This window comes from Chlamydomonas reinhardtii, chromosome 4 (assembly GCF_000002595.2).
Source record: "Chlamydomonas reinhardtii strain CC-503 cw92 mt+ chromosome 4, whole genome shotgun sequence".
Lineage (NCBI taxonomy): Eukaryota > Viridiplantae > Chlorophyta > Chlorophyceae > Chlamydomonadales > Chlamydomonadaceae > Chlamydomonas > Chlamydomonas reinhardtii.
In genome coordinates, this window is record NC_057007.1 from 2,966,203 (window position 1) to 2,979,800 (window position 13,598).

The 13,598-nt window shown below is 60.5% G+C and overlaps 1 protein-coding gene across 1 annotated transcript; it reads right to left on the reverse strand.

Annotated features, from left to right (window-relative positions):
* Positions 1-10,544: 10,544 nt before the first annotated feature.
* CHLRE_04g224867v5 (uncharacterized protein) lies at positions 10,545-12,315 on the reverse strand. The gene has a single exon (XM_001692263.2). The coding sequence runs from the start codon at positions 12,227-12,229 to the stop codon at positions 10,910-10,912; it is 1,320 nt and encodes a 439-aa protein (XP_001692315.1). The 5' UTR covers positions 12,230-12,315; the 3' UTR covers positions 10,545-10,909.
* Between the last annotated feature and the right edge of the window lie 1,283 nt (positions 12,316-13,598).

A 13,598-nucleotide genomic window follows, 5' to 3' on the forward strand; every position in this document is an offset into this window, starting at 1 on the left:
ACCGCTTCATACGATCCTGTGCTGCACGCAAGCACTGCTTAGCACGCTCCAGCGCTTGCTGGCGCGCCTCAGTGAAAGCGACAGACACGGGGTTGCGGAGTGCAGAATCAAAACGCCCACTCAATGACGCAAGACGCTGGGTACCACTCTCCCCCCCACCTAAACGGCGGACCAGAAGGGACGCAGGCGTCAACGGATCATACCCAGAAAACAGGCGAAACGGAGTGTTCCCTGTTGAAGCATGGACCGAGTTGTTAATTGCAAACTCAGCCATGGACAGAAATTTGGACCAGGTAGTAAGGTCACTGGACGCCACGTAATGGCGCAACATATCTTCCACAACACGATTCACACGTTCAGTCTGCCCATCTGTTTGCGGGTGATACGCAGAACTCATGCGTAGATCAATGCCCCATTCGTCCATAAGATGCGTAAAGAACGCGGACGCAAATTTGGGATCACGATCCGAAATCACCACCTGCGGCACACCAAACTTGGTGCATATGCTGTCGACAAACAGCTCCGCAGCACGGACAGCATTCATGTCTGAGCGACACGGTACACAACGCACCATCTTTGTCAGCTTATCGACAAACACATAGATTGCCGTGTGACCCTCGCTGTCAGCAGGCAAATCTGTAATAAAATCCATGGTCACAATAGACCAGGGGTTTTGTGGAATGGGCATAAGCTGCAACTTGCCAGCGGGCGCGGATTGCTCCGGCTTCACACGTTGGCAACTGTCACATGTCCGGCAGTGCTCAACTACGGAAGCACGCATGCCAGGCCACCAGTAATGGCGTTGTAACAGCTCAAGCGTCTTAGCGACACCACAATGCCCAGCCATAGGGTGCTCATGACAGAGCTTCAGGGCTACGCCCCGCACAGGGGTATCAGGCAGCACCAGCAAGCCTTGACGATACCAGAAGCCACGAGCGGTCAGATCCAGACCCGCCGTGTTGGCCGCGTTAGCGAACCAGGGATCAGAAGCATACCCTGCAAGCACGTCAGCCTCAAAGGAAGTGAAGACCTGGGGGTCTACGGTGGCGCCAAGCGCAGTGAAGAACACTAACGCCTTGGCTGCGGACGTCCGCATTGCCAGAAGCATGCTCAATCCGACTGATCCCGGCAGACGGGACAACGGGTCAGCAGGGTTGTGCTTACCCGCGCGGTATTGCCAGTCAAAATCGAACTGCTCTAGAAATTCGGACCACCGTGCTTGCCTTCGAGACAACATGGCATGGGTACGCAACGTAACATTGGGTTCATGGTCTGTAACAACCGTGAACTTCACACCTTCAAGATAGCAACGCCAAATCTTGAGAGCGTGCACCACCGCCAAGAGCTCACGCTCCGTTGTGGTGTAATTGCGCTCCGCAGGGATGAGCTTGCGGCTCTCAAATGCCACAGGCCGTCCATCCTGCAGCAGGATAGCACCGAGTGCAACCTGGGAGGCGTCAGCAATCACTTCGAAAGGTTTCCGAAAGTGCGGCAAGGCAAGAACTGGCGCCGACGTAAGTGCAGATTTGACACGCGCGAACGCCGTGGCACACTCCGCACTCCACACCCAGTCACGCTTGGTAGACAGGAGTGCGTTCAATGGCGATACCATCTCTGCATAGCCCAAAATAAACTTGCGAAAGTAATTAGCAAGGCCAAGAAACGAGCGCAAGTCAGACACATTGGCCGGCGTAGGCCAGTCTGCGACTGCCTGTGTTTTCCGCGGATCAGGGTGCACACCCTCGGCGGAAACCACGTGCCCCAAAAACGGCACAGATGTTTTAAAGAACTCGCACTTACTGAGCTTACAGTAGAAGCGGTGCTTCTCAAAACGCTCCAGTATGTCGCGCACATGCGACACGTGCTCATCCTCGGAAGACGAGAGTGCTGAAGCTCAAATGCTCGTCACCGTATCAGCTAACTTTGAGTGGCCTTCACCGTTCCTCGCGCCACCAGCCCCAGCATGCTTCAGTTCAGCATACCCTCTCGCGAAGAGGGCGGGACGGGTGGGAGCTCGGTTGCGGTCAGTTCGAGCCGATACGGAGCGAGCAATGCTATGGTAAGAGTTTAAGCAAGTAGTCAAAATAGGCGAAGCAAGTACTGACGGCGAACAACTGGGCGAACAACTTAACACCTTTCGCCTCGATATGCGCTCACCACTGTAACAGGCAAATCCGAATGGCAGTTTATTATTATCGGTATTGCGAGCTCGGGCGAGCGAGCTATCGAAACCTGTGAGTTCTCTCGGCACGAACCGTGTCACCGTGCGTGCCTCCGTCGCGCACCCAATCACTACCTTCGTGCGTCGCGCAGGTCACACCGTTAAGCGGGGCTCGTTATCCGCCTCTCGGGTACTTAAACCTCGCCTCGAGCAGCGACCTTCTGACTCCCCACAACTTTCTCAGTGTCGGTTTCCCGCCGGTGGGTGGCTCGAATGCCGGATGCATAAGGGTGCATAACTGGCTAACACCTTTCCCAACAGTTCAAGCTTTCGAACAAGCCCTTTTATCCGGCAACGACGGCCAGCCCACCCAACGCGCCTCCACTGGCGGAATACGGCGTGAGTGGTTAGGGGTCGTGCTGTTCTTGCGGTCGGTTACTGACCCGTTTCCATGTGCTTGCAGGGGTACCTGGCTCAGCTGCGGCTGGGGCAGGTCGCTTCCCTGGTGGTTGATCCCGGTGCAACACCTGATGCCACCGAGCGGCATGCCGTTTACCAGGCGGGGTTGGAGGCCGCGCACGAGCTGCGTCAGTCAGCTTTGGCCTCTGCGACTGTCGCCAGGCAAAACAAAGCCGCGGCGGAGTTGTGGGGCTGGCTCCAACGCTACCGGCCGGGCGTCTCACCCGCTACCTGTTCCGACGAGGACCTAGCGGCATACGTCATGAAGGGGTGGCTTCCCAACCACCATTCTCGCGCTTCGGCGGACGTGCCGGCCGGTCCCAGCGCTCTGAAATCTCACCTATCGTCACTGAGCGGCTTCTTCAACCGCATCGACCGCGGGGGCCCCTACAACTCGTCTACTAGCCGTGGCAACCCTTGCGAGTCTTCTATCATCGAGGACCTGCGCACTGCTTACCAGCGGGAGCAGGTGCAGGCGGGTTATGCGGAGGTCTCTGCGGTGCCCATGACGGAGGCCAAGTACCGCGCTCTGGCCTTCTACCTGTGGGCTCAGTACAGCGCGGCGGCCACCGCAATCGAGCGGCTAGTAGCGCTTCGAGACCACTTATGCGTGTTGCTGCTGTGGCAGACGGCTGTGCGGGGGCACGACTTGGGCAAGCTGGGCACTGGCGACTTCGTAAACCCCGACAACACGGCGCTGCCCTTCCAGGGTTTCCCGCTGCTGCCGCCATGGCAGTGGGGCTCGTACCTCGGCCCCATCCTGTGCTTCTGCGAGCGCGGAACCAAGACTCACAAGCTGGCGCGCGCACCTCCGATCTTCCTGATGCCCGATGTGGCGGAGCCTCGTCTCAGCATACCGCGCGTACTGGCGCTGTACATGGCGCTTTGCTCTGCTGCCGATGCGCCTCCTGGTAGCGCAGTGGCGGACCTGCTGTTCCGGCCTCTTGCCCCGGATGGAAAGAGGTTCAAGGAGACTCCCCTGAGCAGTTCTGCCATGGGTGCTCGGCTCCGCATGCACCTGGTTGCGGCTGGTCTGTACGGCGGCGAAACCGTGCACAGCTTTCGGCGCGGTTCATTGCAGAATGCGCAGGCGGTGGGGCTGCCACCGTCTTCACTGTTAGACTTGGGGCAGCTGCGCACTCCCGCCGTGCTAGAGCGTTACTTGGACTCTAGCCGTCACTTAGGCCGCGACGTGCGGGCTCGGGTAGAATGAATGTACAGATGGCAGGAGTGGTTGCGAAGTCTAGGGTGTGCAAGCCATCGACTGAACCGTGGATGTATGGGAGTGCAAAGGGACAGGGTTTAGGCAGGTGGATGTATGGGAGAGGTGGTGGACACACACGCCGATTGCGTGTGACGGTACCAACGACCGCGTGCTTTGGAGTGCCCGGGTGCTGGGCATGGGAAGCAGTCAGCCGCCCTGAAGGCTAAGCATTTGCAATATGTGTGCGAGGCGGGTGTGTCGGGGGTGGAGGCTGCCCTGGCGGCGGGTCCTTCGTGTGCACTTTGGCCCGCTTGTGGTCGCTGAAATGGGAGCATTATCATAAGGAAGCACTGTGGCGTGTGGCTGCCAACGCTTGCTGGGCTTTTCCACGGCATGCTAGCGAGCGTGCGCGCGGCGTTGCTGTTGACCCGTGTTGGGCGTGTGAGTTGACATGCAGGATGGGGACCAGCGTCACTGGTTTTGGGACTGCACTGTCGCGCTGTCCCTGCGGGAAAGCATGGGGATGGCTATGGGTTACATGCCAGAGGATGCTCTTAGTGCCTTCTCTCGTGAGGGGTTGTGGTTAGTGCGCCCGCCTGCGGGGCTTGCGCCGCCTGTGTGGGATGTGGTGTGTCTCGCTGCTATGTTTGCCCTGGACTTTGGACGGCAGCGTATGGTGATGACCAGGCTGGCGGCGCGAGTGAAGCTGCCGTCGGCCCGGGTGCTGAGCAATGGACTTGCCGTCGTAGCTGACTTCTGGGTTCGTCTCCAAACGTTTGTGACTTAGGTATCAGGCCAAAGCGTTGGGCACTGTGCCGTCTGCGCACCCGTTCATCTCTCGGGCTGTTGGTGAAGGCATGGTATTGCGCTTGCCATATGAAGCTGATTCCCCGCCTCCATCGCCGTGAGAGGTTGTGAGTGGTTGGTGGCTTTAAGTGTGGGCAGGACGCACGTGTAGGCGACCGTTCTAGTGCCTGGACGCTTGCGCCCTGGTTAGTGCGTGCGCTGTGCGTGTGTGCTGCGGCCTGGACGATTCTCGGCACTCCGGTGCCTAGGTTTGTGGCGTTGAGGCGCAGCGGTGGGGCTCTGGCGGGTTGAGGCTTGGCTAGGACTCACTGTGCGCGGAGTAACACGGACTTTGACCGCGGGAGGGTTGCAGCCAAGTCGGATTGGTGGAGTCAAGATGGGCGCTGGTAGCATCTGATGGCTCGGCGTCTTCGTGCTGGGACTGTCCCCTCTGTAACTTCCGCATTCTTTGAAGTGGAATGAAGAGGTGACGGTACGGTAGCGCGTCTCGTGATGGAACATGGCAAGGGGCAGGAAAGCGTAGTCCCGATGTGTGTGGCTCCCACCCGTGCCCACATAAATGCGTAGCAAGAAGGGACAAGGCATTGGTTTGCTTGAGGCTAGATATGCCAGACTACACGAGGCACGCCTCGCAACTATTCGGTGGCGGCACGTTGGACTGAAAGGGCGGGTGGGGGGAGGCTTTTGAGAGCAATTAGGTTATGCAGGTGCCTGCTATGTTCAAACTCAAGCGCAGTGTAAAGCGTAGTGTAATGACAATAAGCTTAAGCTTCAGCTATTGACAGGGGATGCCTTCTGGGCATTTCCCACCGTACTGCCCATTGCCGAGCATTCCAGTCTCCTTGAGTGCTGAAGCTCAAATGCTCGTCACCGTATCAGCTAACTTTGAGTGGCCTTCACCGTTCCTCGCGCCACCAGCCCCAGCATGCTTCAGTTCAGCATACCCAACGACACCGCGCCGGCGGCTCTCAGCGTACATTCAGCGGGCCATGTACCACTCCTGAAACGCTGCAATGCCTTCGCTCCTCACGTACACCGCCTCCACCGCATAATGCGGAGCTTCCGGCCGCGGGTTGGCCGGCACTTGTCTGCCCGGCACTTGCCTGCCTGACACAGCGCCTGAACCGCTCCGGCAGCCGACGAGTTTGCTCACTCACACGACTGGCCACACCGGCACGATGGTAACACAGCTCACCCGCTTATCCGCCACTTTCAGCACTACTCCTCCCTTCTCATCAAATGGCGCATTGACGACAACACGCCGACCTGCGCCCACTGAGCTCAGTCTTACGCGAACGCATTCGCCCCTGAAGTATTGGGGCTCCAGAAGCGGGAACAGAAGCGACCCGGCAGCGTCCCCACTCATCCTCCTATCTAGTCACGCCGGCTGCAGCCCGCCCAACCACACGCGCGTGGAGGGGCGTGCATGCCACTGCGGGCTCAATGGCCGTGATGCGGCCCGCCACGCGCGCAGTGCAGGTAGGAGATGGTGCTGGCGGCTTGCCGAGTCCAAGGCGTGGGGGCGCTAAATGCCCACCAGTCAGGACGCAACCTCGCGCGGCCAGCGGCCCGCCGCCCACCAGCACGGGCCTCTCCGGTGGCGGTCATGATGGTCTGGCTGTTGCGCATGGAGGCCGCGTCGAGCTGTTCGCGGGGTGGCCCAGAGTAGTCTGAAGGCGCTGCAAACGTCGGCAGGCAGGGTAGCAGCAGCGGCCTCCGAGGGGTGACGAGTGTTTCGTCGGGGTACCGATTTGACCTACGCGCGGTGGCAGTGTCTTGTTGCGCGAGCGCCGTGGTGGATGCCGCACTCGTCAGCTGTTGCGGCAGCGAGCCTCGCGCGTGAAGCTGTCGTAGCAGGCTGCTCAAGAAGTCAGCGTTGTCCAGCAGTAAGGCCAGGCTCGAGGTCAAGCTCTGACGTAGGGTCAGGGAAGGCGCGATGCCTAAGGCGCGCGGGCGACCGGCACCGGCGTCAGCGCGTCGCGGCAGCGGGGCAGGCCAGGCCTAGGCGGCGAGTGCAGGTAGAACTGTGGCTGCTGCTGCGGCTGCTGCTGCTGCTGCGGCTGCTGCTGCGGCTGCTGCTGCGGCTGCTGCTGCGGCTGCTGCTGCGGCTGCTGCTGCTGGGATTGGGCTGCTGCGGCGGCCAGTATGGGCCTGCGGCCGGGGCGGACCTTTGCGGAAGCCGAGCGGCGCCGCCAGGAGGCCCTCCTAGACCAGGGCGCGGCCGCAAAGGCAGGCGCCGCAGCCTTCGGCTCAGGCTGCGCTATGGCTGGGGCGGAGGTACTGCCGCAGGCCGGTCTGCTCCGCCAGATGGCGCTGCGGCGAGGGGTGCGCGGCCGGAGCGGGCGGCTCCGCGACTGAAGCGGATGGCGCTGCGGCCGAACCGGCTTGGGCGGCAAGCCCAGGGCTGCTGGGTGGGCAGCGGGCCCGCTTGGTCTGCTGCAAGCTCGATGAGGCCACCTTGGCCCGGGATCATCTCCGGCGGTGCTGCTGCGGCGTTGATGTCGGGGCCAGCCTCCGTTGCTAAGGCAGCTGCGAGCGGCGGCTGCTGGTGAGGCGCGGCCCCTGAGTCCTGCCCAACCCCTACTGCCTCGGCCTGCAAGGGAAAAGGTCAGTTGTATGCGTGGGCTGGAAGAGGGCGCGGCCTGGCTGCGGCATTGCCGAAGACATTTGCCCGCTGTACACGAGCGAACGGGTGCTGCTCAATCGGAACGCGGGGTGCTGCCCCCCAAGTCGCGCGTGCGGGTGCTGCCCGAGACTCGGCCTCTGTCTTGAGTTCTGCCCTCGTACGTACGATGGGTGCCGCCTTGTTCGAATGCGTGGCGCCGAAGACCGCGTGCGGGTGCTGCCTGAGAACCGGTCAGATGGGTTCTGCCCAAGGGTAATTCCCGCTAGGCGCGAACGACGGGTACTGCCCTGTCCGAATGGGGTGGTGCCACCGCCTCGGCCTGCAAGGGAAAGGGGGAGGTGGCAGAACGTGCCGTCAGTTGTGTGCGTGGGCTGGAAGGGGGCGCGGCCCGGCGACCGCATTGCCGAAGACATTGCCCGCTGGGAACGAGCGAACGGGTGCAGCCCAATCGGTAAGCGGGGTGCTGCCCCAAGTCGCGCGTGCGGGTGCTGCCCGAGACGGGCCTGCATCGTGGGTTCTGCCCATGTGCGTACGACGATGCGGAAGCGCCGAAGAACGCGTGCGGGTGCTGCCCGAGAACCGGTCAGATGGGTTCTGCCCAAGGGTGCTGCCTGCTAGGCGCGAACTAGGGTACTGCCCTGTCCGAATGCGGGTACTGCCCTGTCGTAATGCGGGTACTGCCCTGTCGTAATGCGGGTACTGCCCTGTCGTAATGCGGGTACTGCCCTGTCGAAAGCGTGCGGGTGCTGCCCGAGTTGCTAGACGCTGGGTTCTGCCCAGATCAGCGCGGGTTCTGCCCGGCTTACCGCAAGCGCTTCATCTTCTCCAGTCGCGGCGCCAGCGCAGGAGGCGTCGGCCGCGTCGGCTGAGTGGAACCCGGCGCGTACGTTGCGGCCACTGCGGGGGGTCAAGGGGCGTCAAAAGGCGCCTAGGCTCTAGCGGCCGCCGGAGGTCAATCTGGACATGTAAGAAATGGGCTTCAGCGCGCCGGCTGGGGCCCTCTGAGGCTGTTTGCTACACGTTCGCGCGCAAGCACCATCGCAGCTGCGCCCGGCTCCTCGGCTCCCTTCCTAGCGCCTCTCCCTTGCGCCTGTGCGCGCCGACCAATCGACGCTGACAAATGACTGCTCGTGTGTTTCAGGATCTCCCTTTCCCGCCAGAGGCTATAGTTTTCTGGCGATGCCGATTACCCCTGTACCCAAGGACACCGCTTCAGCGGCTCTCCTCGCTGACGCTCTCTTATGGCAAAACCTAGGGCGCCTCCTAAACCGCTCCTAGCGCTAAACCTGACGTGTTCGCGACAGAGCGCTTTTGAGAGCAATTAGGTTATGCAGGTGCCTGCTATGTTCAAACTCAAGCGCAGTGTAAAGCGTAGTGTAATGACAATAAGCTTAAGCTTCAGCTATTGACAGGGGATGCCTTCTGGGCATTTCCCACCGTACTGCCCATTGCCGAGCATTCCAGTCTCCTTGAAGGCCAAACAGTCATCCAGGTACCACACTGCGTGGCGGCAGCCCTGTAATGCATTGTGCATCGCAAGGCTGAACACCGAAGGGGCGTTACACAACCCGAAAGGCATAACCCGGTACTGATACAGACCAAACGGTGTACGGAAAGCTGTGCGCGGCACATCTTCCGCAGACAACACAATGTTATGGTACGCTTGAATGATATCGAACGCGCTGAATACTGTAGCGCCCTGCAACCTATCGAGCAGGTCGTCAATCCGTGGCAACGGATAACGGTTCTTGATCGTGATGGCATTCAGCCCACGATAATCAACGCACATGCGTAGCGTACCGTCCTTCTTCTTCACGAACAGGATCGGCGCACCAAACGGCGACGATGATGGCTCAATGAAGCCCTTGCGTAGCAGGTCAGTAACTTGACGCTGCATCTCTTCCTGTTCAGAAGGGGAATAACGGAACATGCGCTGCACCGGCGGTCTTGAGCCAGGTTCCAGCGGCACGACAGAGGGTAAGCCACGGTCTGGTGGCAAACCAGCCGGCAACTCATCAGGAAACAGGTCTCGCTTCTCAAGCAGCAGTGCACGCATGCGCAATCTAGCAGGCGTGTCACCAGGCACAGCGGCCGTCACCTTTTCCTCGAAGGTTGGCGGTGTTGGTGGAGGTGGTGGCGGTGGTAACACCTCGGCGTCCGAAGGCGTCACCGACAGCGAACCAAACAGGGCAGCCTCGTGCGGAGACGAAACCCCAGCGGCAGCCAACGCTTCAGCTTCCTGCGGTGATTGCGCACCCGCAACGAAACGAGTAAACGTTAGGTAGCCGTCCTCCCCCTCCCGAAACGCTTCCATAAGCGAGAGAGACGCAGACTCTGCGGCAGGATCGGGAATTGGCATAAAAGGGTCAGAGTGAATGGTCACGCGGCCAGGGTGGTTCATGAGCCGCACGCGCCGCGCAGCCAAATCCAGCAAGGCACCAGTTGCGAGGATCCACGGTTCCCCCAAAACAACATCATAAGCTGGCGACAAGTCAAGCACAGCGCAACGCAACGTGGCTTTGTACCCGCACAAGCGCATCGGCACATCGGCATACCCCAGTGGCGGAAGCACACTGCCGTTCGGCAACGTGACACGGATGTCCGCATCCACAGGCCGAGGCGGTCCCCACGTGAGGCCCACGCGTTGAGCGAAACCTGCACTGACAAGCGCAGAAGACATACTGCCCGTGTCAATCAGCACACGTGCCGCAGCATGGCACGCACGGCCATCAAACTGCATGGCAAGGCCCGTAGACACAGTGAAGGGCAGGGCAGACATCGCAGCAAGCTGGGCAACGCCATCAACAACAGTATCAGATGGCGCATCATACCAGAACTCCATCGCGTAGGGCGCACCAGGCACAGAAGTTGCGGCGCCCGAAGCAGAGGGCACCCAAAACAACCTGTACTTGGCATGGTACTCGTGCAGCTTACGCATGCCTGCGAGTAATGGAGCACACTTGCGCGCAACCCAAGCTGGTAACAGGAACCCACCCGACGTAGTGGCAGGGGACTGTTCTTTGCAACGCCGATACCAGGCCAGGAACTCACTAGCCTGCGCTGAAGGCGGATGCATCCAGACATGGTGACCTGCGCACGAGTCAGCTAAGCAGCTGCGACGCGGCGAACTGAATTTGGGACACATTGCATTTGACCCGCTGTTGTTGGCACACACATCCCAAGTGAAGTGGCGCCCTGACAGTTGCTGCAAGTACTGAAATTCTGCCTGGCGAATTGCACGGTGCTCAGCCCCAGCTGTAGGCAAAGACGCAAGAGGCACCGAAGAACACGTCTTTGCGTTACACGCACGCGTCTCAACCGGGCGGTCTCCGTCCATAGCCACACTGGCCGTGCGCTTCTTCGCATTAGCAGAAGCAGCGTTCAAACTGACAGGCAAAACGTTCACAGCATGAACCGTCTCAGCAATAACAGGGTCAGACCTAAATGCAGTATGCGGCGCCGACACACAAGGCACCGAATCACATGCGGTATGCGGTGCCGATACACAAGGCACCGAATCACATGCAGGTTGTGCCACACCGAAGGCACATGCGCTTACTGACGCATCACAATGAGAGTGAGTTGCTTGCGAGTCCGTGGCATACGCACACGCGAGCTCAGCCGTGTCCCTAGCTGGGCAAGGCTCAACCCCCTACTTCTTCTCCCAGTACCAGTAGCGGTCGCGGTCGTACAGGCTCTTGGGCTCGCCCGACTTGGTGCCGCCGCGGTTGGGGCACGTCTTGTGGTCGTGGCCCTTGCCCTCGCAGATCCAGCACTTGTTCTGCGCGGCGAGCTTGTCGCGGTCCGCCTTGGTCTGGTTGGGCACGTACAGGCGGCGCTCCGGCTTGTTCTCGTCGAAGGGGTAGCGCTTGGCGGCGCCGGCACCGGTGAGGTGCAGCGGCGTCGGCCGCGCAATGCCGCTGCCACCCGCGCCACTGCTGGAGCGGTTGGAGAAGCTGCGGTTGCCGCCCTTGCTGCCGCCCTTGCCGCCGTCGCCCTTGTTGCCGCCGCCGTAGCCCGGGCTGCTGCTGGCGTCCGTCTTCTGCTTCTTGGGCGTGCCGCCCTGGCCGCCGGAACCGGCGTGCTTGCCGTAGCCGGGGAAGGCAGACACGTGCGCAGCGAGCACCTGCTCAAACTCAGCCCAGCTCGCCCAGTCCTCCTGCTTGCCGTCCTGCAGCGTCTTGCGCAACAGCATGTTGCGCAGGCGCAGCGGCACCAGGCTCAGCGCCTGCAGGATGCACAGCTGGTCGAAGTCACGCGGAAGCAGGCGCTGCATGTCCGCGATGACCTGTAGCAGCTCCGACAGCGTCTGAATCCCGCCCTGCTCCTTGAGCTTAATCCAGGCCGAAAGCGCAGACAGCTCCTCGGCGGACGTGACGTGCTTCTTCAGCCACGTACGCAGCCAGTGCCATGCGTTGACCGGCAGGTAACCGCCAAACTCCGCAGACAGCGCCGCGCGCAGACGGCCACGCAGTTGCAGGTTATCCACCGCCATCTCCAGCCACAGGGTGATGGGCACCCGGTCGCGCGGCAGCTTGCCGTCCGCCAGCAGAACGATGCGCTCCACATCATCGGCCAGAATGTCGATGAGCTGCGCCACCGTCATGTCGTTGCGCTCCGCCTCCTCGACAGTGAACACCAACTTGGGCGTGTTGGCGTTCAGGGTGCGCTTGTCCAGCTTCGGACTGCTCGGCCCGGCCGCGGCCTCCGCCATGTCCTCGTCCTCGTCAACCGGCGTGTCGTTGAGGGGCATGGCGCGGAGCCGTGAAGCATTAGCCGCAATGCGAGCCTGCTCCTCCGCTGCAGCAGCCTGAGCCGCTGCGGCCTGAGCGGGCGGGTCGCCATTGTTGACCGGAGGAATATTGGCACCCACTACGCCAGCAGCGCCAGGAATTTGCGGCTGCTGCTGTTGCTGTTGCTGCAGAGCAGCCTCGGTCTCGCGAGCGCGAGCCGCAGCACTTGCAGTGCTCATTTTAAAAAGTTGCGACCAGTATCGCGAGTTGTGGAAAATTGAGGTCAGGAAAGTTAGTCTCGATACCAATGTGATGAACCGTTATCGGTGGGATAAAGATATCCCGGTATGAATCGTAACAACTTAAATATGAGGACCAGAGTACGGACATCGGGACCGTGTCAAACCCGAGAGCCGTTACACGGGGTGCGAGGGGTAATGACCCCGCCGTACGTAACTATAAGTACTGAAGGTAACGATGCTCGTTACAGCAGGGGTGCCTTTCGCGTTAACCCTGAGGCCCGGGCTTGGAAGGCTGGAAGCAAGGCTGGAAGCATGCATAGAAAACACAGCAAAAACACATGCATCAATCGTCTCCCCTTCACACGCGCGTCCTCGAACAGTCATAGCACACACCACTCAAGGTCAGTGGCACTGACTGGAGGATCGTCGGTGCCTGGGCTGGGTGCAATTTTGTTTATCCGGCCGCAACTACATTAGGCACTTGCTTTGCCTTTTTCATGTCCCATATACACACCACTCAAGGTCAGTGGCACTGACTGGAGGAGGTGAAACGACCAAAGCAACCGCATGGATGAGTACTTGCCCCAATCCACCGAATGGGGTCCGGCAGCCCTACTAGCTCCATACACACACATCACTGGCATTGGTAACCATTTGTGGCCTCTGCCTTAGGGTTTTGCGGCTGGCTTACGTGTGCTCAGCATTTCTTACTAACAGTCACCCACCGGCTTCCACGCCCCCGCATGCTTCAAATGGTTGGGTACACGGGACCCCCGAGGGCCGATGGGCCCAAGACGCAGAGGAGGATGTAAGTGATGCCAATGGCACACCCCTAAGGTTCAGAGCAGGGCGGCCGCAAGTGCATGGCTGCGAGCTCATTTGCATGTGGCCTCGGAAGAGGTCAGAAGCGTGCGGAGGGTGGTTTCTGGTGATGGGCGCAGGGCCCAATTGCGTTCTGCTCTAGACTCTAAGGACACCACGGGGGCCACGCACCAGGTAAGCTGCGTGTGATGCTGTGTGTGTGTGTATATGTGTGTGTGTGTGTGTGTGTGTGTGTGTGTGTGTGTGTGTGTGTGTGTGTGTGTGTGTGTGTGTGTGTGTGTGTGTGTGTGTGTGTGTGTGTGTGTGTGTGTGTGTGTGTGTGTGTGTGTGTGTGTGTGTGTGTGTGTTAAAAAAACGAAACGAAAGCCCGCCCAGACGACGCCGGAGTTACTTACGGATACCTACCAATTTACCGAGCGTCGCGTGGTTGCCGTCACCCAGGTAGTCATACTTACCCGCGATAAGCCTGTAACCCCACGGGCGACCATTCGGCCTGACCCCGCGATGCACCTGTATGCGTCCATGCTCCGCACCCCGGGCGCGC